The 26,636-nt window shown below is 37.9% G+C and overlaps 1 protein-coding gene across 1 annotated transcript in view; it reads right to left on the bottom strand.

The window, feature by feature from the left end:
• The window catches only part of ATL1 (atlastin GTPase 1), a 343,474-nt gene extending 329,623 nt beyond the window's left edge, over nt 1-13,851 (bottom strand). Inside the window, exon 1 of the mRNA XM_053697651.1 lies at nt 13,710-13,851. Within this exon, the coding sequence (XP_053553626.1) occupies nt 13,710-13,743 (34 nt within the window). The 5' untranslated portion in view covers nt 13,744-13,851. The remainder of the gene's footprint in view (nt 1-13,709) is intronic.
• Nucleotides 13,852-26,636: the final 12,785 nt, after the last annotated feature.

Here is a 26,636-nt window from a genome sequence, read left to right as displayed (position 1 = left end):
TACATGACCAGCAGAAAGAGAATCATTGCAAAAATATAAAACCTCCAACTATATCTGAGATAGTACAAAAATCTTCCCTTATAGTACCACAAACCATCCATATAATCCAGTTGTAAAGCAGAAGACGGATGAGCAGTACTGATAAAAGTTTCCGGCTCGCTGGAAATGTAAGTTAAGAAGCAGTGGCTACAGCGAATCATGTCCGGCCGGCACTTGATAAATTGACCCCTTGATCTTTTCAATTAAAGAACAATGAGTGGCAAGAAAATGTCCTTTCTGGAGATTAGTCTGAGGTTGAGCCAAATAATTAGAAAAAAACTTAAGGAATTCTAGACAAAGTGTCTGCATTCTAGAGAAATCGAGAGAAAAACATAGCCCAACAAGCCTGCCTAGGATGGAGTCTTTTAGCAGAATGAAGATATTCCAAATTAAGGGGATGTGTAAAAATTGTAATAGTATGGAGCCCATCCTCCAGCAAATTCTTCCAAAGCACACTTGATCACCAGTATCTCCCAATCTCCTACATCATAATTCTATTCTTCTGAAGTTAACCATCTTGAGAAAGTGCTACTGGATGCATCTGGTCCATGAGTTCTATTTATTAAAACAGGATAGCCCCAATATCATTATTAGAAGCATCTGCCTCCATATAGAAAGGTCTGAAAACAAGAGGCAGAATAAGAATTGGGGCAGAAGTAAATAAACCCTTGAGTTTATCAAAAGCAATCTGGTGTCCAGTAAAAGGAGATTTGATTATGTGTAAGTCGGGTGATAAGAGCACAGAAACACTCCTGATAAAACATCTATAAAAAAATGTTGAAACAAATAAATATTTGCACAGTCTTCTTGCTAGTGGCTATTCCAAAATTGCAAAGGCTTTCCATTCTAATATGGCTAGGAGGCAAAATGTACCCCAAAAATTCCACTGAGTAAAATAAGAAATTGACATTTCTCCAATTTAGCAAATAAGTGATAAGCTCAAAGTCTTAGTTATACAGTTCGAACATTAACCCCATGAGAGTCCTGAGAGGGGAGAAATATTGAGAGATCATTAAGATAAATCACAATGAAAGTATCCAGCAAGTCTCTAAAGATGTCTTTCAAAAAATGTTGAAAAGTGGCTGGAGCTTTATATAATCCAAAACACATAACCAGATACTCAAAATCCCTGTAACGTATTTTAAAATCTGTTTTTCATTCATCCCCAGTCTGATCCTTACTCATCCCCTTAAATCAATTTTAGAGTAAACATAAGCTCCTTTAATTCTGTCTAACATTTAAAGATAATGGATACATTTTACAAACAGCAATGCTTTTGATCGATCTGTAATCCACACATGGTTATAGGCCTCCATCATTCTTCTCAAGAAAAAAATATACAGCTCCAGTGGAGACGTAGAGGACCTATTAAACCCCTTGGTGAAGTTAATTTTTATTATATTTTTAAAATCTTTAATTCAGAATATATAACAAATACAGGTGTGTTAAATCAGTGGCAAAACAAATTTTCCATATGTAGACTAGACAAGTGGATAAAGGCACTGCTGATTATTAAGGAAAAGGTCACATGACTTCATTTGTCCATTGTGCTATAAAAGCCAGAACTAGAAAACAATAATAAAATTACTACTCTAGTGAAGCAATATTAAAGGAAAGAAGCTGATAAAGATAAAAGAAAAAAGGGAGAGAAAAAGAAAAAAAAGAAACCTAAGTCCAATAAAATATCTTGCGTGAATGCAGAAATAAGAGATACAGGATTCAGTCTTAGAATAAACATAGGCTAATAACAGAGAAGTATATATTGTTAACCTAACTTTGGCAGAGTAAAACCACATTTATTATGTGAGGGTTAAACATAAGATGTAATGAGGTGTTTCCATACAGGAGCTAAAGGAAATATTGTAGGTAATGTCTGGGGTGGACTAGGTAGCAGGTGTTGGTCTTAAAGGAGAGGCACTAGGAATGACATGGAGTTTTACCTTCTGGCCTGTGGCCTAGATTCCTAAAGAAACATCATGTCATAATAAAACTCAAGATTGTCAGTGATGAAGTAGAAGTATTGTTCAAGTGACAAGTTAGTTTGTAGTTGATTTGTCCACATAGCTAGTGTAGGAGGTGTATCTTTTTTCCAGAGTTTGGGAATTAATTGTTGAGTGCTGTTTATAGCTATCTATAGGAGAGATGTGTACTTTTGAGTTAAGCTTGGGAGTTTTATTAAAAAGGAAAGATAAATGGTCAAGGGAAAGCCTACAATTAAGTATATTGTTGATGGATGTGCACACATCTTGCCAGAATTTGGAACAGTCCCACCAAATTTGAAAAGGCAAACCTATTGTATTACAACCTCTCCAGTAACAATCAGAAGCACCAAATATGTTTGAGTTTCTGAGGTATGAGGTACCATCTTAATGAAAATTTGTAGTTTGTTTCTTGGAAAGGAGGCAAATGAGAAGATTTTGCTGTCTTAGAGAAAAGTGTGCACCATTCCTTTACTGATAATGTGAAGGGTAACTCCCTGTGCCAGGAGGTAACATAGACGGGTAGTGTCGGACTGCTGAGTGATATAATAGACATGTAAATTAGCGATATCCTGTGTCTCTGTGTCATCTCGGTACAGCAGAATTTCTCAAAGGGGGTAAGCAGACCCATATAGGTCTTCCTTTGTGATATACAAAAAATGGTATAGTTGGGAATATCTAAACCAATTAGTGAAATTGCAATATTCACAAAAGTCGCCATCATATCACTAGATAACATTCGGGTAGAATCTAATAATGTCTATATTGGAAAAAGGTGGTGTATATTATTTATACATTTTGGGGTTATTAGTAATCCTTCTGGAAATCTGAGATTGTTAAGTATCGGGGTTAAAGGTGAGGGGATTGTAGACAATGCAGAATGTTTGGATATCAACTTCGTCCAAACCTCGAAAGTCTTGCACATTATTGGGTAAGTATTAATTAAAGGGGGTCAACAAGAGGGTGATATCCAGCAACAACTTCCGATTGGGGATAATCAGTCATGTCATGCTCTAGTCGTATCCAAAGTTTGCAGTCAGTTTCATCTAAGGTACACCATTCTAGGATTTTGTGCAGAAATGTAGCTACGCGATATAGCCTTATGTCCGAAACACTCAATCCGCCTAAGTGTTTAGGGGTCATTAATGTGGACTTTGCCATTCTGGGAGGTCTTTTCCTCCAAATGTAAGCATTTATAACAGCCTATAACCTTGGAATATACAGTATTTGTCAAGTGTTTATCAATATAATCCTTTAAATTATGTAATTCATTTGCAGACAGAGGAAAAATTCCACCATAAGGAATTGATGCTCCTGCAACCAGATCAGCTTCTTCTCAAAAACATCACAAAAGTATCTATATTGTTTAGAGATAGATTATACTTAGCGATACACCCCCAAAATACAGCAGATTGGGAAAGTCAACAAAATTCTTGACAAAAAAACAAAGGCAAAAGTAATGCTATCAGTACTCCAATTTATTATAGAATTAACCAAGGTTATCCTAAAACCACAATGAATAATTGAGATGCCAGAATATTAAATTGTGAAGTCTCTTTATGCTTAAGGCCCAAAATCACAGACAAAGGAGCAGTCTCTTTCAGAAACAGTAGTGTTAAGGAATACAGATACAGACTCCACTTTAACTTCTTTAGGATCTTTCTTAGGCCTCACTGGAAAGGTGTGAAGAAAATGACCGGCCTTCCCACAATAAAAACATAAGCTCATATTTATTTATTATGCTCTGAAGAGGAAACGTGCCCCTTGATAACTCCGATCTGCAAAGGTTCCTCTACTGACAAAGTCTCAGAGGCAAAAGCAGGAGAAGAGGCAGAACTGGGTTCAGAAGGAGAAAAGTACTGTGAGGCTAATCTATCATGTTGGCTCTTCTGCTGTCTTTCACAAAATCATTTAGCAATCTGGATAACAAGGGAAATCATACTCTCCAAATCAGATAGTGATCTCATTCTAGCCAACTCATCCATAAGTTGTTCAGAAAGGCCCAGACAAAACTGATCAAGTAAGGCTGGAGCATTCCAGTTGGTGTCACTTCACTGGAAATGAATCAGAAGTCACAAACATAGTCCTCCACTGACCTTTTTACTTTGCTTTAAAGATCTTAAGGCCATCTGATCCGAGGAAGCAAAATGAGAATCATTATGTGGTAGTCCCAGGTATTGAGTACATCACTATTTCTTTGTATCAGATTATGTTCAACTGTCAGTCAAGCTATGGCAGAGCAATCCTTAAGAATGTCTGTAGCATAAGTCCCAGGTTTAAATGAAAACAACATGTGACAGGCAGTAATGAATGTACAGAACTGCTGCCTATCACCTCCAAATCTCTCAGGTAAAGGCAGATTCGGCTCAGGGAAATTCATATGTCCTAACTGCTGATTCCAAGAGGTAACTGTCTGACAAGACCCTTCAGCAATAAATGAATCCAACACTGAGAGATTCCAAAGCAGCCTGTGACTGAGCCTGAAGTCCTTCTACCCTTTGTAATAAATTTAACTCTTGCATTGAGTAGCTAAAAGCAGTCCGTTTTTGACAGGCTACTAATAATGTTTGCCATCTCCACTCCATATTGATTTGGTGATTATATAAGGTAACAAGGCAGTTACTTTGGTTTAAGTCTGGTACCAGTACCACAGGAGATTAACTGGAGGCCCAGGACAAGTGCAGATCGGGATAACCACTTAATAAACACCAGTAGCAGATGTTAGAATGTATAGAGTAATCAGCAGAGCAGTCAGGAACAAGGCTAGGATTCAGGTCCAGATTAGCAGACAAAAGTCAAATTGTCCACACAGTTACATTCCAAAAGTTAAGAGCCAGGTAGTCAGTCAGTAGAACAGGCAAGGATGACGCAAAAAGCATATCAGAATACAAGCCAGGGTCAGGATCAAGGAAACAGGTAAGGGACATCAGGCTATCCATAAAGAATCACCAAGCACTGGACTGGCATTAGTACGGATCTTTTAAAAACTCCCCCAGAGGCCTTGGTGCCAAAACCCCTGCAGGGTAATTTCCGATGCTAAGGTCACAGGTGGCACTGCCTTTAGCACAGGTCACTGTATGCTAAATATTATTACTTCAATTAAAGCTGCACTCCACCTTAGCCACCACTCTAACTACAAATCAAATCTTCCTTGTAGAACAAGCTGGGAGAGAAATAGCGCAACAACACCACTAAGCCACTTCTTCATAGTATCCTGGAGCTGCGCACAGAAGCCAGGATCTGGCATAAACTTCAAAATAAGCTTCTCCAATTCCTCATAAACAGCACAAAAGTGATTATCCCACGTTACTGGAAGAAGGTAGGAAGACCCACAGTCCAGGAATGGAAATCTCAACTTACCCTCAAAATGGAATGCGACCTTAACCTTAAAGGGACAGTAAACACCTTAAAGGGACACTAAACCCAATTTTTTTCTTAAATGATTCAGATAGAGCATGCAATTTTAAGAAACTTTCTAATTTACTCCTATTATCAATCTTTATTTTAAAAGCAGGAATGTAAAGTTTAAGAGCTGGCCCATTTTTGGTTCAAAACCTGGGTTATGCTTGCTTATTGGTTTGCTAAATGTTGCCACCAATGAGCAAGCGCTAGCCATGGTGTTGAACCTAAAATGGTCTGGCTCGTAAAATTCCTGCTTTTTAAATAAAGATAACAAGAGAATTAAGATAAATTGATAATAGGAATAAATTAGAAAGTTGCTTAAAATAGCATGCTCTATCTGATCTGAATCATGAAAGGAAAATTTTGGGCTTAATGTCCCTTTAAGATTTTTATATAAAATGTTGAGTTATGCGTAATGAAACACCTTTGCAATATATTTTCTTTATTTCTTTTTCTTTTTTTTGCCCCCTTTTTTATGTAATTTAGCTCTGAAAATTCGAGATTTTCTAATTTTTAAAACTTAAAATGCACCCTGGTGACCTCTCAAGGCTTACTCTGCTCCATATATGTCCCTAATTGGCTTTAGCTAATAAAAACTGCAAAACAATGTACTTTATAATAGGGTTGACCAGATCTGGGGGGGGGGGGGGGCTGGGACACTTCATTGCTTCATTGACGACACGCAACATCCTCAAAATGAAAAGGATGAATTACTGATAACAATATATACCAGGCATAACTATTAATATTATGGCCCTCCTCATTTTATATTTTGAAAGGTGTTTCTTCTACCTCTCTCGCATCCTAAAACATCTGGCAATATAAATATAATATTTACAACAGATATCATCTCACAATAAAATACATTAATAGTTATTAACATTCAACTCACAGAGTAATCTCACCTGTTGAGCCCTGTCTGCTTTTCAACTCTCTCTCTAATGTTTAACTGCTATCTTCCACTCCCAATCACTTCCTTTTACATGTGTCCTCCACTGCAGGATGCAGGGAACTATAGTTCCCTAGCTGCAGGGCTGCTGACAGCTAAAGATATTGCATCTCATATTGCTGCTATATACATAAAAATAATAACAGCATGAGCATTGCGCATATATAATAAAAAGTAAAATAAGTAAACAGCCATGATAAAAAAATGAGAAATCTCTTGAAAAAGTTCTGGGAACAAAGGCATAGGGGCCTATCTATCAAGCTCCGGATGGAGCTTGATGGCCCCTGTTTCTGGCGAGTCTGCAGAATCGCCAGAAACAGCAGTTATGAAGCAGCGGTCACAAAGACCACTGCTCCATAACCTGTCCGCCTGCTCTGAGCAGGCGGACAGACATCGCCGCAATTCAACCCGATCAAGTATGATCAGGATGATTGACACCCCTCTGCTGGCGGCCCATTGGCAGCGAGTCTGCAGGGGGCGGCGTTGCACCAGCAGCTCTTGCAATACGCTCTCCGTATTCAGCGAGGTCTGGCGGACCTGATCCGCACTGTTGGATAAGGTCCGCCAGACCTTACATAAATAGAGGCCATAGTGTGCTAAAAAACATGAAAATCCTGTTAGAAATGGGACTTCTGGTCACTCTATTTTATATTAACATTATGACAGTGGCCAGTCTTGTTGTCTGCAGACTAAAACCCAGATTGGCTCCTCTAAATACAGCAAATGATGGATGGAGTTTATTTCATTGATAAACAATTGCAGTAAAATGAATATTCATTTGTTTTAAAAACTTTTAGACTTGGCTGATATGCTATTCTATAGCAACAATTTTCCAATTTACTTATTTTATCAAATTTACTACTTTCTTTTGATATCCTCAATTAAAAATGAGATCCTTTGCACAACAGAACACTAATTAAGGTTCAGGAGCATGCATCTGTGTTGCACACTGTATGAATAACATTCGTACAAACATTGTTGCAAACAAAATTGCACAATTGATCAAAGCACATGCATGTTCCTGAGTCTACATCAGTATGCTCTTGGCTCTAGGTTTTAACAAAGAATACTAAAAGAAAGAAGTGCATTTGATAATAGAAGTTAAAGATTTATTTTTAATTGTATCCTCTGATTCATTCAAGCTTAAAAATTACAGTGAAAAATATTAAATGCTTTAATTTGACCCTGCAAGTCATTGGCCAAGATTAGTTATTAGATAAGTGGCGTACTAATGCTAGCAAAGGATGCGATAGCACTATCACCAAAATTAGCGGCCAAATTGATATCCATGGTAAATCAGATTTAGCAGAGGTTTATCAAGGCCGACATCATTCTAGTGCGCACATTACTTTCAATGAATATCGCAAATGCGCTAAACATGGTTTATTTTACAAGTTGAATGCTATGGGTTTCGCTCTGGCAAAAGCCCAAATAGCGCTAGAAGAAATAGCGTGCCTTGAGACCTGAAAGGTAAGGGTTAAAAAACAAGTTTCACAAAGACCCCTTTCTCATGTTTTAACTAGCTTTCTGTCTTGTTGTGTAACCAGTTGTTTTTGTTAAAAATTATGTTTGTTAGTCCAAAAAATGGGTTTATAACGGGGGAGCAGATAACGTGGGAGGAACTTTTTCCCTTATGCACTTAGCTTAGTAATAAGTAGTATCTGTATCATTACTCAATGACCTTATATTTCTTAATACATTCCTAAACCGAAAAATCCCATAACACTAACTGTACTTTATAGTAGTAATCCTTATTTGCTGACTACCATATACCCTCAGACAAAGGGTACCTATTTCGGTGGCAGCAGTTACTCTACTGTTTTCATGCTGTCTTTTTAAAACAATCACTAATAAACGCTAAGTTTTATTTTTAAAAACCCAATCATGAGCTAAATAGCATTCCTCTTTTTCTTTACCTATCTAGTATAGGTTGTTGTGTATATTTGTACATTATAATGTTAAGGCACATTTTTGGATAGTTACTTCCTAATTAACCCATTGTGTACAACAAGGTTATCCAAAAGATATTCCATTTTACGGGACCACAAACCCCCATTTTTTTACACACACATATATATACATATATTTATATAAATATATATATATACGTATTACGTGTGTATAGGTGTATGTATATATATATATATATATATATGTATGTGTGTGTATGTGTGTGTGTGTATGTATGTGATTCACTGGTTGCCCTTCCTTGCACCACTTTTGGTAGGTACTAACCACTGAGTACCAGGAACACCCCACAAGACTTGCCGTTTTAAAGATACACTGACCCAGTCATCTAGTTATCACTATTTGGTCCTTGTCAAAGTCACTCAGATTTTTTTGCTTGCCCATTTTTCCTGCTTCCAAAACATGAAATTCAAGAGTTGACTTTTCACTTGCTGCCTAATTGATTCCACCCCTTGACAGGTGCCATTATGACGATATAATCAGTGTTATTCACTTCACCTGTCAGTAGGTTCAATGTCTTGGCTGACCAGTGTGTATATATATATATATATATATATATATATATATATACAGAGCTCAAAATTTCCACTAGCCACTAGTCATTGGCAAGTGAAAATGTAACAGTGACGAGTGAAAGTTAGTAAGTGAATTTTGGACTACCTGCTACAAATATTATCTAAAGAGATATTAAAGATCCATGAAAGAGCAAGGATATAATATTCCTCTAGGGCTATAGGGACATCATTAGTGCTTAGACTGTTACTTCTGAGAGGGTATACAGGGGCAGAGAGAGATTGGAGAGGAAAAGTAAGAGTGGAGAAAAAGATAGCGTTATGAAAAAGTGGAGAAAAAAAAGAGTGAAGAAATATGAGAAAGGAGAGAGAAAGAGTGTAAAGAGAAGATAAGGCCTGAGAGAAAAGGGAGAGGGTAAAAAGAGAGATGGAGAGAGGAAGCAGTGAAGAAAGATAGATGATGAGATGATAATTATAAAACAATTTTTCCAGGTCTGCTATGACCTCACATTAATGTCAACACTCTGCTTTCTCTCAGTTCAACAACATTTAAATGTCCAGTTGTTGCCTTCACCAGAACCCTAGTTGATGTTGCTAACTGCTATGCACTTATTTTTGTTAATTTATTACTGTATGTAGCATTATTTAATTTATGATATAAAACATAAACAATATTAAAAAAATACTTCACAATGATATCTAAACATATGAAAAGAGGGTTAGTGAGTGTGGTGGGCTGGCTAGTAGCTTAGAAATTATTTTGTTTAAATTTAATATATAATATTTATATATATATATATATATATATATATATATTATTTTTTTATTATTATTTTTTTCCAATTTAAACAAAATAATTTCTCATAAAAGGACATAGAAATGTTAAGTACTCCTAACGCACTTTTCCCTTTAGCGCAGTTGGTCTAGCGCAGTTTTGGATTAGCTCACAAGCGATAAATAGAAAAAGCTTTCTTTAGCATGCCCCATAGAAGCCTATGGGAAGAGGAAGAGCGCAGTCGTGATATCCAAAGTCCTGAAGTTAGTGCACCTGAGTCTTTTGACTGCGTGGTAACTTTTTACTTTCAACTTGTAATACCAGTGCTATCCCGGGAGCGCTGTTTTGCCTTGAGCGCAGTTAACGCTCATGAGCAACAAAATGTTATAACTTCACTAGTCCTATGTGTTTACCCCCCCACCACCACCCCAAAAAAAGTAGTTGAACATTGGTCCAGAGTGGAAACTGCCAATGGCCCAATCAGCAGTGTTATTTGTATGACCCAGCTGTGCTTCTGCTGCTGCAGATTGGGCCAGCGGCTGTTTCCACTAAGGACAAGCAGTTCTCTGCAGTTCCCATGTGGTACTTTGGGGGTTAAACACAAAGAGTTGCAGTGTCGCTAGTGTTTTTTCATTTGAATGGCTCTTTAATTTTTTTCCTAAGCTGTATTAAGGATGGAGTGGAACAACAGTTTTATTGGGACATTGTATTTAAAGTTTTTCTCTGTTTATCTAAATTAGGGTGATTCAAAATGTATTTATTTTTCTTTTAACTCATTTTCCTGAGCTGCCTAAAGCATTGATATTTTTTCACGGGCATGTCCCTTTCCACAAATAAAGTAAAAGCAGTTGTCCTTTTAAGTTAGTGAGCACAAGTAAGTAGTACAACGCCAGAACTCCCCTATTAGTTTCAATTTAAAGTGATGGTAAATTCTAGCTTTTCTGAAACACTAGGATTTACCAGTACTACAAATAAAGCCGAACTGAACACCTCCGTCTGCCCACGGCAAAACACTCTTTGCCAATAGCATGCTAGCCATCCTGCATAATGCCGATTGGCCCGCACAGCTATTGGCTAGGAGGTGGAGACGTCACCTCACTGAATAAATAGCGTTTTGTCCTGGGCGGCCGTAGGCACTAAATTTAAAGGATCTTTCAGCATGAAGTTTTTTTATACTTCATGGCTGAAAGTCCCCATTATTTGTAGCTATAGGATTTATCCATCACTTTAATTTAAAACTGCTTATAGTTAACTTTTTTAAGGCAAAAAAAATATATATTTTGGTATATGTAAATGCTGCTCTTTCCCATGCAACAAATTTGAGTATAATGTCCCCTTAAATTAAAAGTATGCAACAAGCATTTAAACTTATATTAAAGGGTTTAGTAAAACTGAGGCTGTGGGTATTTTACATAAAATGGAAAATTCAAGAACAATTGGTCATGAGCTCAAGCTAAAGGGTAGTAGATTCAGGAGTAATTTGAGGAAGAACTTCTTTACAGAAAGAGTGATTGATTTATGGAATAAACTTCCTCAAGAGGTAGTAGCAACAATTACTGTGGGGGACTTTAAAAATGCATGGGACAAGCATAAGGCTATCCTACGAACTAGATAAGTTTATACTGTTAGGTAAGGTCGGGCAGACTTGCTGGGCCTATGGCTCTTATCTGCCGTCAATATCTATGTTTCTATGTTTATACAAAAAAAAAGGCCTGCAGGATGTTCAAAGATACCAGTGTTTTCCAAGCTCTTCAAGCTCATTATATTTTTTCTACCCAAAGTGCCAAAGAACAAAAAAAAAATATTACAAAATTAAGCAATAATTTATATAAATACATTACAACAACAATAACAACATATACTCAAAGAAATGGAAAAATACAATTTCCTTTCCACAAATTACTCACATAGGTCGGTACCCATGTGATGCAAATGTGGATGTGTAGATGAGTGCATCACAGCTAAATTATTTACTATTGGATCATACAAACAAGTGCTGAACATAAGCAGCTGGCTTAGATCATCAGTGTTCTCCCCAGGACCTATTTAATGGGCACACCACCCGGTTGATTTTACTGAACACCCAGCTAAAATATAAGCCAATATTAAGCTAAAATGAGGTAATATTACATTGTTTTCAATGTGTGCTGTACAGATTATTATTAATGTATATGTTAAATTATGCAATTAACTTGTGCTTTGGATAATTTACATAACATAGCAAATTGTATAATAGTGGTGCAAGGTATTAATCTGCCCCACCCAGGTACTTCATAATGCCACCTGACACACAATTTTCTGTGTAGAACACTGATTAGTCATTGTCAGGGTAAGATCTATGCAATATTTCATGATTCAGACAAGATGTAAAATGTAGAGAACTATGGATCCGGGTTTGTTTTGAATTCTTTAGCTTGGATTGCACTGAAATGGAAATATAAACTATTTTAGCCCAACACAAATTGTGGAGTCTGTTTTAACAAGATTTAAAAGGTTTATCACAAATAACATACTATAAAAGTATATATTTATTACCACTTCTAGGTACACCCAACTGCTATACCCCCCCCCCTCACACAAACACACAATTTATTCTGACTTACCAAAGCATACAATTATCTACAAAACAAGTGATATATCCTTTCAACTCCCTCTCTAATAAGCTATTTTGGTTGAGATCATGATTTGTGGTTTTTAGTTTACACATATTGTTTTTTTTATCTTTTTCAAAATTGATTTTCCACATCTACTGCAACCACTCTGCCACCTATGACTATGATTATAAAGTCTTACAAAGTTCCAGAAATCCATTGCTGTCTAATAATGGAACAAGTAGTTCATCCTGTTGCTGAGAAACTGCATGGTCATTTCATACACACACTCCATTAAGATTTTTTTGTAGACCAATACCAAACAGTATAAATATTAATAACACGTCCTTATTCATAACCATTCCAAAGTTAATAATTTAATGATGCTGATAAACATTTTCTACTGTAAATAAAAGTTATTGCATGTTCATATCTAAACCATTGCTCTAGTCTAATGACTTACACTGTTACAAGTTACAAGTGTATATGGCAGAGTCAAAGAAATTAATGTTTATAATGAATGTATAATGTCATGTCTGGGTCTTTTTGACTCTAAAGTTACACCCTATAGCTAATAAAATATCTGCAATGCTGAAAGTCCCTCCCTATATAAAGTCATTGATGGGAAATGTTCATTTTGTCCACTGACAAAGGGTATTTTACAACCAAGGGAGTGGCATAACTGTAAATACAGTAAGCCCATCTCCACTACTTCCAAATTCTGGAGAGGTTAAAAATATATCGCTGGGTAAAGCTTAGACAGAGTTCCCTAGTACACCCAGGCAAAGATGAATGTATACACAACCCAAACAACAGTTTTATCTTTACAAATAAACAAGCTGCCTGTAAATACTGATTGGTCTTAATGCATATAATGAATGTCACAATATGGCTAAAAATAATGCATACAAGTGAAATATTGTTAACGAAATAAATAAGCTTATACTGATAAAGATGCTAATCCTAAGAAGGACCCTTGAGTACATGCAGATGATTACCCATAAATGTTATGACTGTTAGGGCCTGACACAAGACATAGCTATGAGCTTGGTGTTGCTGGGCAGGGGCTGCTGCTCCTTGTACCTGGGGCTCAGAACCTGACAAGGAGGGGGGGGGGGCTCTGAAGTGTCTGCAGGGCAGAGATGGAAACAAGGGACTGGGAGGTTCACCAGGGAATGGACAGTGACATTCAAAATGAATTGAGAGGGACCCAGAGCAGCTACAGTGTCAGAGTTCCTACAGCCAGGGATCGTGACTGCATGGGGGAAAAGGGAGGGTCTCCAGGGCAAGGGATGTTAGGAGGGCCCACTAAGCAAAGTGATGTCAGGGTCGCTAGAACTGTCATAAGGGTGGTGTATTGTGGATAGAAGGTAAATCACCAACCCCAGGGTGGATACTACTGAGGAATGGCTACTCATCTGTACATCCCGGCACCCGGAACAGACATGGTGGTGTCCGGACGCCCTTAGCTCGGGTGATAGTACCCATACTCACCCCAGCTATTCCTCTCCTTGCGGCTCCGGGCCATGCTATGGTGTGCAGGGGCTCTAGCAGTTGCAAAAAGGCAATGGATTTGTTGCTGTTGGCTGTGTCTCTAGTTCTGGTCTCTGCAGGATGAGAGATGCTGAGAAGAAGGAGGAGGAGGACCAGAGTCACGTGTGCGGGCGGGGATGCTGGCATTATTAGCACTCATATTGTATTAGGGGCAGACATGTACACACCGTGATATAACATGAATACACGCGCGCTGATACACAAACACCGATACACATATGCATATACAGATACACAGTAGATATGAATACACACAATGATTTTCAAATTTGATAATACTGGGATTTCTTATTGTTAGGAGCAGGGGAAGACTTTTCAACGTTTATATTTGAAATTTAAAAAAATGGGGAATCAAAACACAAAAGTTATCAAAGAAAATGCAGCTTTACAATAACATGTTGCTGAAAACTATATTTAGATAACCCTAGAATCAGATTTGTAAACAAATGCATAGAATATATGTATAATTGTATATATATATATATAGAGAGAGAGAGAGAGAGAGAGACAAACAAAATATGGAAATTGACAGCACTCTCAAACTGGACTGAGTACTATAACCTGCAACATCGGGTGTTCACCAGCAGTCACAGACAGCTGCACAGATTTTAGGTATACAGGCATTTAACCCCAGACAAGCCTGTGTGCAAAGCTCATAGGGAAAATTACAAAACAAAATTATTAACACAACACATGGAAAGTTTGGCACTCTCTTGCAAGCGCACAGTTACACTAAATACAAAATGGAAGAGTTAGAGCATTTGGCCAAATGGTGTTAGGGCCAGGACCACATCAAGGTCTCTTCCTTCCTGGGTCTCTAACCTACAGTCTGAGTCACATAATATATGCCTTCAACCAAACACACTAAGATACAAGCAAGGGTGACACAGACCCTTTGTAATTTCCCTAGACACATACAAAACACAGAAATGGACTACACTTTCAATCTGGACTGGATACACATTCTATGACCCTGCAAAACTCACAGCCCTGGGTGCTAACCAGCACTCACAGACAGTGGCACTACTGCCTTCCAGGGACACAGGCAATTAACCCCAAACATAGGGAAATGGCAAAACAAAATTAACACAACACATAGAAAGTCTTGCACTATATTGAAAGCACACAGCTAGATTCAAATCAAAATTGAATAGTAAGTTACAGCATTTGGCCAAATGGTGATAGGCCCATTACCATGTCAAGGTCTCTTCATCCCTGGGGCCTTAACCTACAGTCACACAGCCCTACGATACCTAGGTATATTTCTGTCCCCTAACCCTAGATATGAATGACTCTTACCTAACATCCGTAAAGAATTAGATAAGCGGTAGGATAGACCTTTTTAATAGTGGGGTAGAATCCAGACCTTTAAGATGAATATCATTATCAGGTTATTATACATTCTGCAAGCTGTCCCTATTTCTCTCCCACTACCTTTCTTACATCAGATTCAGACCCCTGGTATTTAAAACATTGTCATACCCAACAAAAAATTGCCTTTTTGGCATTGCCAGTCTCGCAGCCTGTCGGTCTGACAATATATTACAAAAAAGTGGGCTCAACCTTTCCCACATCGTCACTTAGCTGCAATGTCGGCGGAGGTAGGGGGCTATATTCAAAGTGTGCTTACACAACAGACTGTGCATTCTTAAACACAAAAAATGGTTTCGGTGTAGTAACACTTCCAATTACGCTTATCACATTCACTAGATTTCTCACACTGGAAAATCTCGCCACAGAAAAGTTAGTGAGACTGATATGGCTGAAAAAGTGCATCTAAGATGGAGTGCAGTGCTTTGAATATTACACACTCATAGTAATGTTTCACCATTAAAATACAAGTGACTCCCATGGAACACCCATGAAGCTCACGGAAAACCTATATATTTGTGATGTATGCTATCAATTTGTTAATAAAGACAAAATAAAAATACACCTTTATATAAAACCTATAGGAGCTGGAGGATTGTGGGTATATTATAGATGTATGTGCAATGTTTAATTTATCTGTATTTTATTATATAATATAATATTTATGCAAAGTCTTGTCGTGGCGTGTTTTTTTAATTTTTAGGAAGAAGATTTTGCATTCGCGATATTAATATTTCATAGAAGACAGTAGCCGCGGCTTCGGTTTTTGTTTCTGTATTGGTTCTCACTGTTCTGAACGTGTTATAATATATAATACATATTTGTAACTAACTTGTTTTACTTGTAATATTGGGACCCCAATGTAACAAATGTGTTATTAATATAGAACACGTTTGTTACAGTGCTGCCATAATATTATAAGTATGATACGCTCAGAACAGGGAGAACTATCACCAATACAGAAATAAAAACAGAAGCCGCGGCTACTGCCTTCTATGAAATACTTTGTAAAGGAGTAATTTACATTACATCTTAAATGTAGGTGGCAATGCTGCTTGAATATATCGCCTGCATCACCGCCCACTGAGATGTATACTAAAACGCCTCTCGTTGAGACTGCCTTCATATAGGGATTTCAGAAGTTTTGAATATTTCACAGGCAATCTCAATTCTAAAATGGACCTTGTTTAAATATAAAGCCACATTGCAGCTGTTTTGATTATCAGGGACTCATAATTCCCTTAATTCTTTCATATGGGTAAATATTAAACCCTATATAAATAAGGCTACTATCTATAGTTCAATCAGGGATGAAGGCCTGTGATTACTACATTTTGAATTCTATTGGCATAGAAATGGACAGGCCAAAGTGTGGGTGACGATTGACTTTTGATATACTTCACATGCCTTCAATGGAGGCTCTGTGCTGGATACCTAAAGAAAAAAGACCTGATCTGATTCAATAATTTTACTTCTACAAAAATGCTTTTGGTCTTTAGGATAGACTCCTGAAACAGTACCTGAGGGTCTCCACGTTGAGGTCTCCTCTGATCTAAGATAATGAACTGGTGGGGTTATAAATGTTAGGACACAGCAAAACAGAAGTTTTCAAATTATGCTTTAATGTTAGCTGTAATGTCGGAGGAGGTAGGGGGCTATATTCAAAGTGTGCTTACACAACATAGACTGTGCATTCGTAAACACAAAAAATGGTTTCGGTGTAGTAACACTTCCAATTATGCTTATATACATAATATATAGTCATAAAGTTAACAATCTGCAGGTTATTGTCCAAAGGAAAGGTGAATACTAGACTCAATTTAGTGGATTATTGGGGGATCTTTTATTAAGTGGTTGGAATACTGTTCATTAGAACATTTCATACAAACATCATTCCCTTAAAACAGGCTTGTTTATATATAATCCCCTTCAGCTAAATTAGTTATTGGTTTTAAAATATTAGCTAGGTGGTATCTTAGCTCCATACTCTTGAAAAGTTATTCCCAGAGTCAGCTGTAAGATGCTGGAGAAGAGGTTAGGAATGATGATACACAAATGCTGGAGTTATCTAAAACTTCAACCCTTTTGTCCCCCATTAAAGTATTTTTGCAAATTCTTTTGGGGAAATAGACCCGACTATTGTGTTACTTAAAGAGACAGTCTACACTTCACTTTAGCAATGAAACCAATGGCACTACTTGTAAGCAATAACAAACGTTCCCATATATATTAAAGCTTTATTAGCAAGTATTGCTAGGAGCTGGTGCTTGTACTGAGCAACATTAAAGGGTCAATCAGTAAAGAACTGAAACTAGAAGTCCAAATATAGCTAAAGATAACATTACAAACTTAATAAAAATCTTATACAATTACCCGGTGTCAGCAGTAGTAGTTAATGGGATTACGTCTGAGAATTTTAAGTTACAAAGAGGGACCAGACAGGGTTGCCCCCTATCCCCTTTACTATTTAATTTATCAATTGAACCTTTTGCAAATCACTTAAGAGATTGTCTTTCAGGGATTTATATCGGAGATCAAAAAATTGTGCTCTCTCTCTATGCAGACGACTTGCTGGTATATTTAAGTAATATTGAAGAAACTCTACCAATATTACTGGAAGAAACGCAATTATTTAGTGAGATCTCAGGTTATATGATTAATTTTGGGAAATCGGAATTGTTATGGTTAAATAAGCCATCTAATTTCAAAGGATTATTACCTTTCAAAGAAACAACACAGATTAAATATTTAGGTATTATACTGTCCAAGAATATGACGGATTGTTATGATTTAAATTATCCCAGAGTATTCAGGGAATGTAAAAGGAAACTATTAATGTGGTCTAATCTTCCTATCTTTTTAACAGCTAGAGTAATGCTAATAAAAACTGTTCTATTTCCTAAAATTTTATATTTATGTCAGAATATTCCCTTATTATTATACAAAAAAGATATCAGAGGTTTTAATAAACAATGCACACAATTTATATGGGCCGGGAAAAGGCCACGGATTGGCCTAGATAAATTGCAATATAATAAAGTAGCGGCAGGTCTGGATTTTCCGGACTTAGAGGTTTATAACTTAGTAACCACATTTAAATATGCAATGGACTGGGTAACGACCCAAGAATATCTAACAATCGGCTACATAGAAAAGTATATGGCCGAACCATTTAATTTAGGAACACTCTTACATTGCCCTATAAATAAAATACCCAGGAGAATTTCAAGAATGATAATATTTATCAATACAATAAAGGCATGGCAACAGGTCTGTACCAGAGTACAGGTAAACCCCTATTGTACAAATTTAATTAGTATTGGCGGTAATCCAGAATTTTATCCTGGTCTCACACAAACAGTATTTTACCACTGGAAAAGGAAAGGCTTAATATTTGTTAGACAATTGTTGTCAGAAGACTTGACGGTTAATTCATTTATAAATTTAGTTAGAATTTATGATCTCCCGAAAAAAAAAAGATTTCTTTGCTTTTCTTCAAATACGCCACTTTATTAATAGTTTACAAACTAAATATAATCCTAATTGGTCCATGGGGGTTTAGATAATGCTATTAAACTATATGAAAGCGGCAAGACATCAATCTCAATAGTTTATAAAGTGATTAACTCCTTTAATAATGAAGAGCATTTGAGGGCGATAAAAGACAAATGGTATAGAGAGTTTCCTAATTTAACGACAAAGGAAATTGGACAATCTCTGAAATTAAGTTATAAATATTGGGTTCCCACCAATTGGAGAGAATCACACCTGAAACTGATTAGGAAAGTTTATATAACTAATGCTAACGTATCTAGATGGTACGGAACTAACTTAGCATGCCCGAAGTGTAGCGCAGAGAAGGCAGATATTATTCATTATTTCTGGAGCTGCCCTAAAGTTAGCCAGCTATGGAGACAAATTAACTATTGGATAAAGAGGAAGATTCTTATAGAATTTGATATTCAAATTTTCCATGTCTTTTTCCTAGTAAAATATTCAGAAAAACATAAAGACAATGAATTAATTAATACTATAATTTTTGTAACTAGGAATCTAATACTGAAGGATTGGAAAGGGGCGATTGTCCCTAAATTGGTGGCATGTAAAAATGGGCTAGTCAAACAATGTATGCTAGAACAATATGGCCTACGAGAGCTATCCAACCCCCTAGTAGAATTTTTTTTTAAGAAATGGAAAAAGTTAATTCTCTCTTTACCTTCGAATATACAAACTCAATTGACAGCTCCATTCAGGAATACAGAATATGTCATGATTAATATTATAACAGGGTCATTTCCTCAAAGTTGGGGTGGAATGTAAAGGGAGAGAGAGAGAGAGAGAGAGAGAGAGAGAGAGAGAGAGAGAGAAGGGAAGAGAAAGAGAATTATTATAAGGGGTGTTTTTTTTTTTTTGTTTTTTTTTTCTCCCTCCCTCCCCGGGAGCGTACCAGGGTCAGAGGATAAACTGTGACTAACATATTAATGTGTTTTGATGTTGTACAGACACTTTCTGGGCAAGCTATGAAATATTTTTCCGTTTTGCTTGTTTTCTTTTGTTGTTTATTAAGTATAAGAAGAAGGACATGTCTAAAATGAAGATTCCATGTTATAGTTTACTTAATCTACTTGATATGACAGTTATGCTATTCCTTGTTATAAGTGCTAGATCTATGCTTTAACCAGGCTGCAATTATATATGGTATTCTAAGACTGTTATATGTAAACGTGAATAATGAAGAGTGTACTTTTATTTTGTATTCTTGAAAGTTGGCAACAATAAAGCTTTAAAAATCAAGAAGAAGAAAAAAAGTACAAATATAGCTCTCACAACGTTTGATAATATATAGTCATAAAGTTAATGCTAAACACAACTCAAAATAAAACTTAACTTTTATTAGATAATAACGATATTAAAAACATAGGGTGAGTAAAGGTTAAAAAATACAAATTGCTAATTTGGTGCCCAAAGGAAAATTATGAACAACCAATGTTAAGTAATAACCTCATGGTTAAATGGTTGTCATAATCTAAATACGTTTTAAGGTATATAGAGGTTGTTGCAAATAGATGGCCTCAGGTATATATATATATATACAGGGAGTGCAGAATTATTAGGCAAGTTGTATTTTTGAGGATTAATTTTATTATTGAACAACAACCATGTTCTCAATGAACCCAAAAAACTCATTAATATCAAAGCTGAATATTTTTGGAAGTAGTTTTTAGTTTGTTTTTAGTTTTAGCTATTTTAGGGGGATATCTGTGTGTGCAGGTGACTATTACTGTGCATAATTATTAGGCAACTTAACAAAAAACAAATATATACCCATTTCAATTATTTTTACCAGTGAAACCAATATAACATCTCAACATTCACAAATATACATTTCTGACATTCAAAAACAAAACAAAAACAAATCAGTGACCAATATAGCCACCTTTCTTTGCAAGGACACTCAAAAGCCTGCCATCCATGGATTCTGTCAATGTTTTGATCTGTTCACCATCAACATTGCGTGCAGCAGCAACGACAGCCTCCCAGACACTGTTCAGAGAGGTGTACTGTTTTCCCTCCTTGTAAATCTCACATTTGATGATGGGCCACAGGTTCTCAATGGGGTTCAGATCAGGTGAACAAGGAGGCCATGTCATTAGATTTTCTTCTTTTATACCCTTTCTTGCCAGCCACGCTGTGGAGTACTTGGACGCGTGTGATGGAGCATTGTCCTGCATGAAAATCATGTTTTTCTTGAAGGATGCAGACTTCTTCCTGTACCACTGCTTGAAGAAGGTGTCTTCCAGAAACTGGCAGTAGGACTGGGAGTTGAGCTTGACTCCATCCTCAACCCGAAAAGGCCCCACAAGCTCATCTTTGATGATACCAGCCCAAGCCAGTACTCCACCTCCACCTTGCTGGCGTCTGAGTCGGACTGGAGCTCTCTGCCCTTTACCAATCCAGCCACGGGCCCATCCATCTGGCCCATCAAGACTCACTCTCATTTCATCAGTCCATAAAACCTTAGAAAAATCAGTCTTGAGATATTTCTTGGCCCAGTCTTGACGTTTCAGCTTGTGTGTCTTGTTCAGTGGTGGTCGTCTTTCAGCCTTTCTTACCTTGGCCATGTCTCTGAGTATTACACACCTTGTGCTTTTGGGCACTCCAGTGATGTTGCAGCTCTGAAATATGGCCAAACTGGTGGCAAGTGGCATCTTGGCAGCTGCACGCTTGACTTTTCTCAGTTCATGGGCAGTTATTTTGCGCCTTGGTTTTTCCACACGCTTCTTGCGATCCTGTTGACTATTTTGAATGAAACGCTTGATTGTTCGATGATCACGCTTCAGAAGCTTTGCAATTTTAAGAGTGCTGCATCCCTCTGCAAGATATCTCACTATTTTTGACTTTTTTGAGCCTGTCAAGTCCTTCTTTTGACCCATTTTGGCAAAGGAAAGGAAGTTGCCTAATAATTATGCACACCTGATATAGGGTGTTGATGTCATTAGACCACACCCCTTCTCATTACAGAGATGCACATCACCTAATATGCTTAATTGGTAGTAGGCTTTCGAGCCTATACAGCTTGGAGTAAGACAACATGCATAAAGAGGATGATGTGGTCAAAATACTAATTTGCCTAATAATTCTGCACTACCTGTATATATATATATATATATATATATATATATATATATATATATATATATATATAAGTTTCTGATTACCATAGGAGAGTAGGTACCTAATAGTTACTTGGATATCGTCTAAGGATATATGTATACCTATTGTACCGTTGGAGAATGAATCTCTTGGCTACCGAGGGTAAATTTCTCAAAATGAAGGAATAAACTGGTAACGGTTGAAGTGCGATGCCTCTAGCATGCCCTCATTGCGAGAGTGCACATTAGTAGCACCTTAAATATTCCCCTTCACATAAGGGAGAGAAAAAATATATCTACGTTACTGTGTAAAGAGAGAAGAATTATACCAACGGATACCTTGGATACCTGGATATATTAATTTCATTTATGTATTCCCCAAATAAGAAAAGAGGTTTCCCTTAGGGTTGATAATGGTATATGTTGGTTAAAATCTCCTAATAGAGTTTATCTATGGAAAAGTATACCTATTAATACCGTGCAGAAAAATTACCTGTGAATACCGTGAGTATTCTTTGGCAATGGAAAGGTATATGCCAGTTATAATTCCCTAAAGCAAATGGGTATACCTCTTGGTGCCGTAAGGAGGATGTTACCTATTAATACCGTATTATTCCTCACCCTTGAGTGGGAAAATTATAGTATCAATTGATACTGTTAGGTTATTGGTAAAAATTAATAGTTGCTGAGAATAAATCTCCACAATGGAGAAAGATGTACCTTTTAATACCGGAATAAAGTAAATGCCTATTAATACCGGGAGTATTACCAAATGGAGATAGGTATACCTATTGATACTAAGATGGAGTAAATACCTATTAATACCGTAAGTATTACCTATTAATACCAGGATGGGGTGAATACCAAATAGAGATAGGTATACCTATTAATACCAGGATGGAGTAAATACCTATTAATACCATAAATGTTGCCAAATGGAGATAAGTGTACCTATTAATACCAAGATGGAGTAAATACCTATTAATACCATATTACCTGTTGATACCAGGATGGGATGAATATCAAAATAGAGATAGGTATACCTATTAATACCAGGATGGAGTAAATACCTATTAATACCGTAAGTATTACCTATTAATACTAAAATGGGGTGAATACCAAATAAAGATAGGTATACCTATTAAAACCAGGATGGAGTGAACAACTATTAATACAGTAATATTACCTATTAATACCAGTAAGTGTTACCAACTACTTAGAATAATATACCTTTTAATACCGAGGGTAGCAAATAGACAAAATGCTAATTAAAAAAAGGGGAGAGGGAGCATAAATAATATTGCATAAATAAGATTTTACATTTTTTTCAGCTACCTGACTGCACATACATTCATACATACAGTATCTCACAAAAGTGAGTACACACCTCACATTTTTCTAAATATTTTAATATATCTTTTCATGTGACAACCCTGAAGAAATGATGCTTTGCTACAATGTAAAGTAGTGAGTGTACAGCCTGTATAACAGTGTAAATTTGTTGCCCCCTCAAAATAACTCAACACACAGCCATTAATGTCTAAACCATTGGCAACAAAAGTGAGTACACCCCTAAGTGGAAATTTCCAGATTGGGCCCAATTAGCCATTTTCCTTCCCCGGTGTCATGTGACTCTTTAATGTTACAAGGTCTCAGGTGTAAATGGGGAGCAGGTGTGTTAAATTTTGTGTTATCGCGCTCACACTCTCTCATACTGGTCACTGGAAGTTCAACATAGCACCTCATGGCAAAGAACTCTCTATAAGAAGATTGCCAAGACCCTGAAACTGAGCTGCAGCATGGTGTGCAAGACCATACAGCAGTTTCCCAGGACAGGTTCCACTCAGAACACGCCTTACCATGGTCAACCAAAGAAGTTGAGTGCACATGCTCAGCATCATATCCAGGGGTTGTTTTTGGGAAATAGACTATGAGTGCTGCCAGCATTGCTGCAGAGGTTGAAGGGGTGGGGGGGTCAGACTGTCAGTGTTTAGACTATACGTCGCACACAAATTGGTCTGCATGGCTGTCGTCCAAGAAGGAAGCCTCTTCTAAAGATGATGCACAAGAAAGCCCGCAAACAGTTTGCTGAAGACAAGCAGAATAAGGACATGATTACTGGAACCATGTCCTGTGGTCCAATGAGACCAAGATAAACCTATTTGGTTCAGATGGTGTCAAGCGTGTGTGGCGGCAACCAGGTGAGGAGTACAAAGACAAGTGTGTCTTCCCTACAGTCAAGCATGGTGGTGGGAGTGTCATGGTCTGAGCCTGCATGAGTGCTGCCGACACTGGGGAGCTACAGTTCATTGAGGGAACCATGAATGTCAACATGTACTGTGACATACTGAAGCAGAGCATGATCCCCTCCCTTTGAGACTGGGCCACAGGGCAGTATTCCAACATGATAATGACCCTAAACACACCTCCAAGATGACCACTGTCTAGCTACAGAAGCTGAGGGTAAAGGTGATGGACTGGCCAAGCATCTTTCCAGACCTAAACCCTATTGAGCATCTGTGGGGCATCCTCAAACAGAAGGTGTGGGAGCGCAAGGTCTCCAACATCCACCAGCTCTGTTATGTCGTCATGGAGGAGTGGAAGAGGACTCCAGTAGCAACCTGTGAAGCTCTGGTGAACTCCATGCCCAAGTGGGTTAAGGCAGTGCTGGAAAATAATGGTGGCCACACAAAATATTGACACTTTGGGTCCAATTTGGACATTTCCAATTAGGGGTGTACTCACTTTTATTACCAACGGTTTAGACATTAATGGCTGTGTGTTGAGTTATTTTGAGGGGGCAGCAAATTTACACTGTTATACAGGCTGTACACTCTCTACTTTACATCGTAGCAAAGTGTAATTTCTTTAGTGTAGTCACATAAAAAGATATAATAAAACATTTACAAAAATAAAAGGGGTGTACTCACTTTTGTGAGATACTGTATTTAGAGGTGTATGCATGTATCTCCATGTTAAAAGCCCTTTGCAGACCTCATAGCTTTGAGCCGTTATAACTTTTAAATACAATTTTATTTTAATAATTTCTATTAAACAGTGTTATTATGATTTTAGTCATATACCGGCCCCCTGGCTCTGCAACTCTATTTCTAGATCACTTTGCCGCCTGGCTACCTTACTTCCTTTCCTCAGATACCCCTGCCCTCATTCTCGGTGACTCCAACCTCCCTGTTGATAATCCCACTGCCTCCTCTGCAAAACAATTTCTGCAACTCACTTCCTCTTTAGGCCTGTCACAATGGACTGACTTTCCCAATCACAAAGATAGTCACTCCCTTGATCTGATTATCAGTTATGGATGCACTATCTCAAACTTCACAAACTCACCTTTTCCTCTTTCTGACCACCACCTCCTCACTTGTACCATCACCGCCCTCCCTACAACTCTCCTTCCTTCTACCCCTCACACCAAACTTCACAGAAGAATCAAATCATTAGATCAGCAACAGCTTGCTAGCTCTCTCGAACCTCTTCTCTCTTCCATCCCCTCCTATTCCTGTCCTGATGAATCCATCTGCCACTATAACTCCACCCTTACATCGGTCCTTGATAACCTGGCCCCATCTACCATAGCTCGGAAAACATACACTCATCCTCAGCCCTGGCATACTACTCTGACAAGGTACCTACGCAGATGTTCCTGTACTGCTCAGCGACACTGGAGGAAATCTCGGAGTTCTGCTGACTTTCTTCACTATAAGTTCATCTTGAACTCTTACTATTCTGCCCTTAATCTATATAAGCAACATTACTTCTCTACTCTTATCTCTACCCTTTCTTCAAACCCAAAACATCTGTTCTCCACATTCAATACTCTTCTCCGCCCACCCCCAGCTCCCACCACAACTTTTCTCTCAGCCCAAGATTTTGCCAGCTACTTCAACAACAAAATCGACTCCATCAAAACTGAAATCAGCTCTCAACATTCTACCGGTCTCTCATCCCCTCAAAAGCTCACAATCATCCAAAAACCACATAGCCATAAATTTAGCTCTTTTGCCTCTGTTACAGAGGATGAAGTTTCTGCCCTTATACTATCCTCTCCCCTCACTACCTGTCCCCTCGACCCAATCCCCTCACAACTACTCCCCTCCCTCTCTTCTACCCGTACCCCTATACTCACACACATCTTCAACCTCTCCCTCAGCACTGGTACAGTTCAAACATCTCTTAAACATGCATTAGTCGGGGGCGGAGCTAACCGCTGAAGGGATAGGTGGCATGGAGTATGAGCTCCTGCTAAATTTTTCAGATTTTAAGGCTTATTTCACATACAGAGAGGTACCGTCCTGAGAGCACACCTAATATAACAGATGACACTGATCTATGACATGCTCTGTCTAGATGTGTAGCTCTATCGCGGATTTTAGCCATCACTTTTGAGATTCCCTGAAGCCACGAGGCGACGGAACATTGAAACCTTCTTGTCAGCAAAGCCTTGCCGAGACGCATGGAGCCTAAATATTAGTTTCCTATATAACACTGGGGAAGACTAGCACACTGAGGTGAAGCCCGGCAGTTGGACCCTTCAGATTCTGATTTACTCCTATCATGGACTGGTCCCTATTATACAGTATGGAACCTATTGCAATGCTGCGAGAGATAAGCTCCCTGCTGCAGCAGTATCGAGAGGCCTTTGCGCCATTGCTCACAAATGTGGACTGTGTACCCGATGCTGCCCCTCCTCCCGTGATTGTCAGTAGCGGTGATATCAGTGAGCCCCACGCTAGTGTCGGTCTAGGATCCCGGTGGCCTCCATCTTCTTTCTTCCCGGAGCCTCAGTCTCAGAGACCTGCCGGCTTCCGGATGGTGTCTTACTCCC

This window comes from Bombina bombina, chromosome 1 (genome assembly GCF_027579735.1).
Source record: "Bombina bombina isolate aBomBom1 chromosome 1, aBomBom1.pri, whole genome shotgun sequence".
In the NCBI taxonomy this organism is placed as follows: domain Eukaryota; kingdom Metazoa; phylum Chordata; class Amphibia; order Anura; family Bombinatoridae; genus Bombina; species Bombina bombina.
The sequence above is the reverse complement of the archived record's forward strand: the minus strand, read 5'-3'. Positions and strand labels throughout refer to the sequence as shown.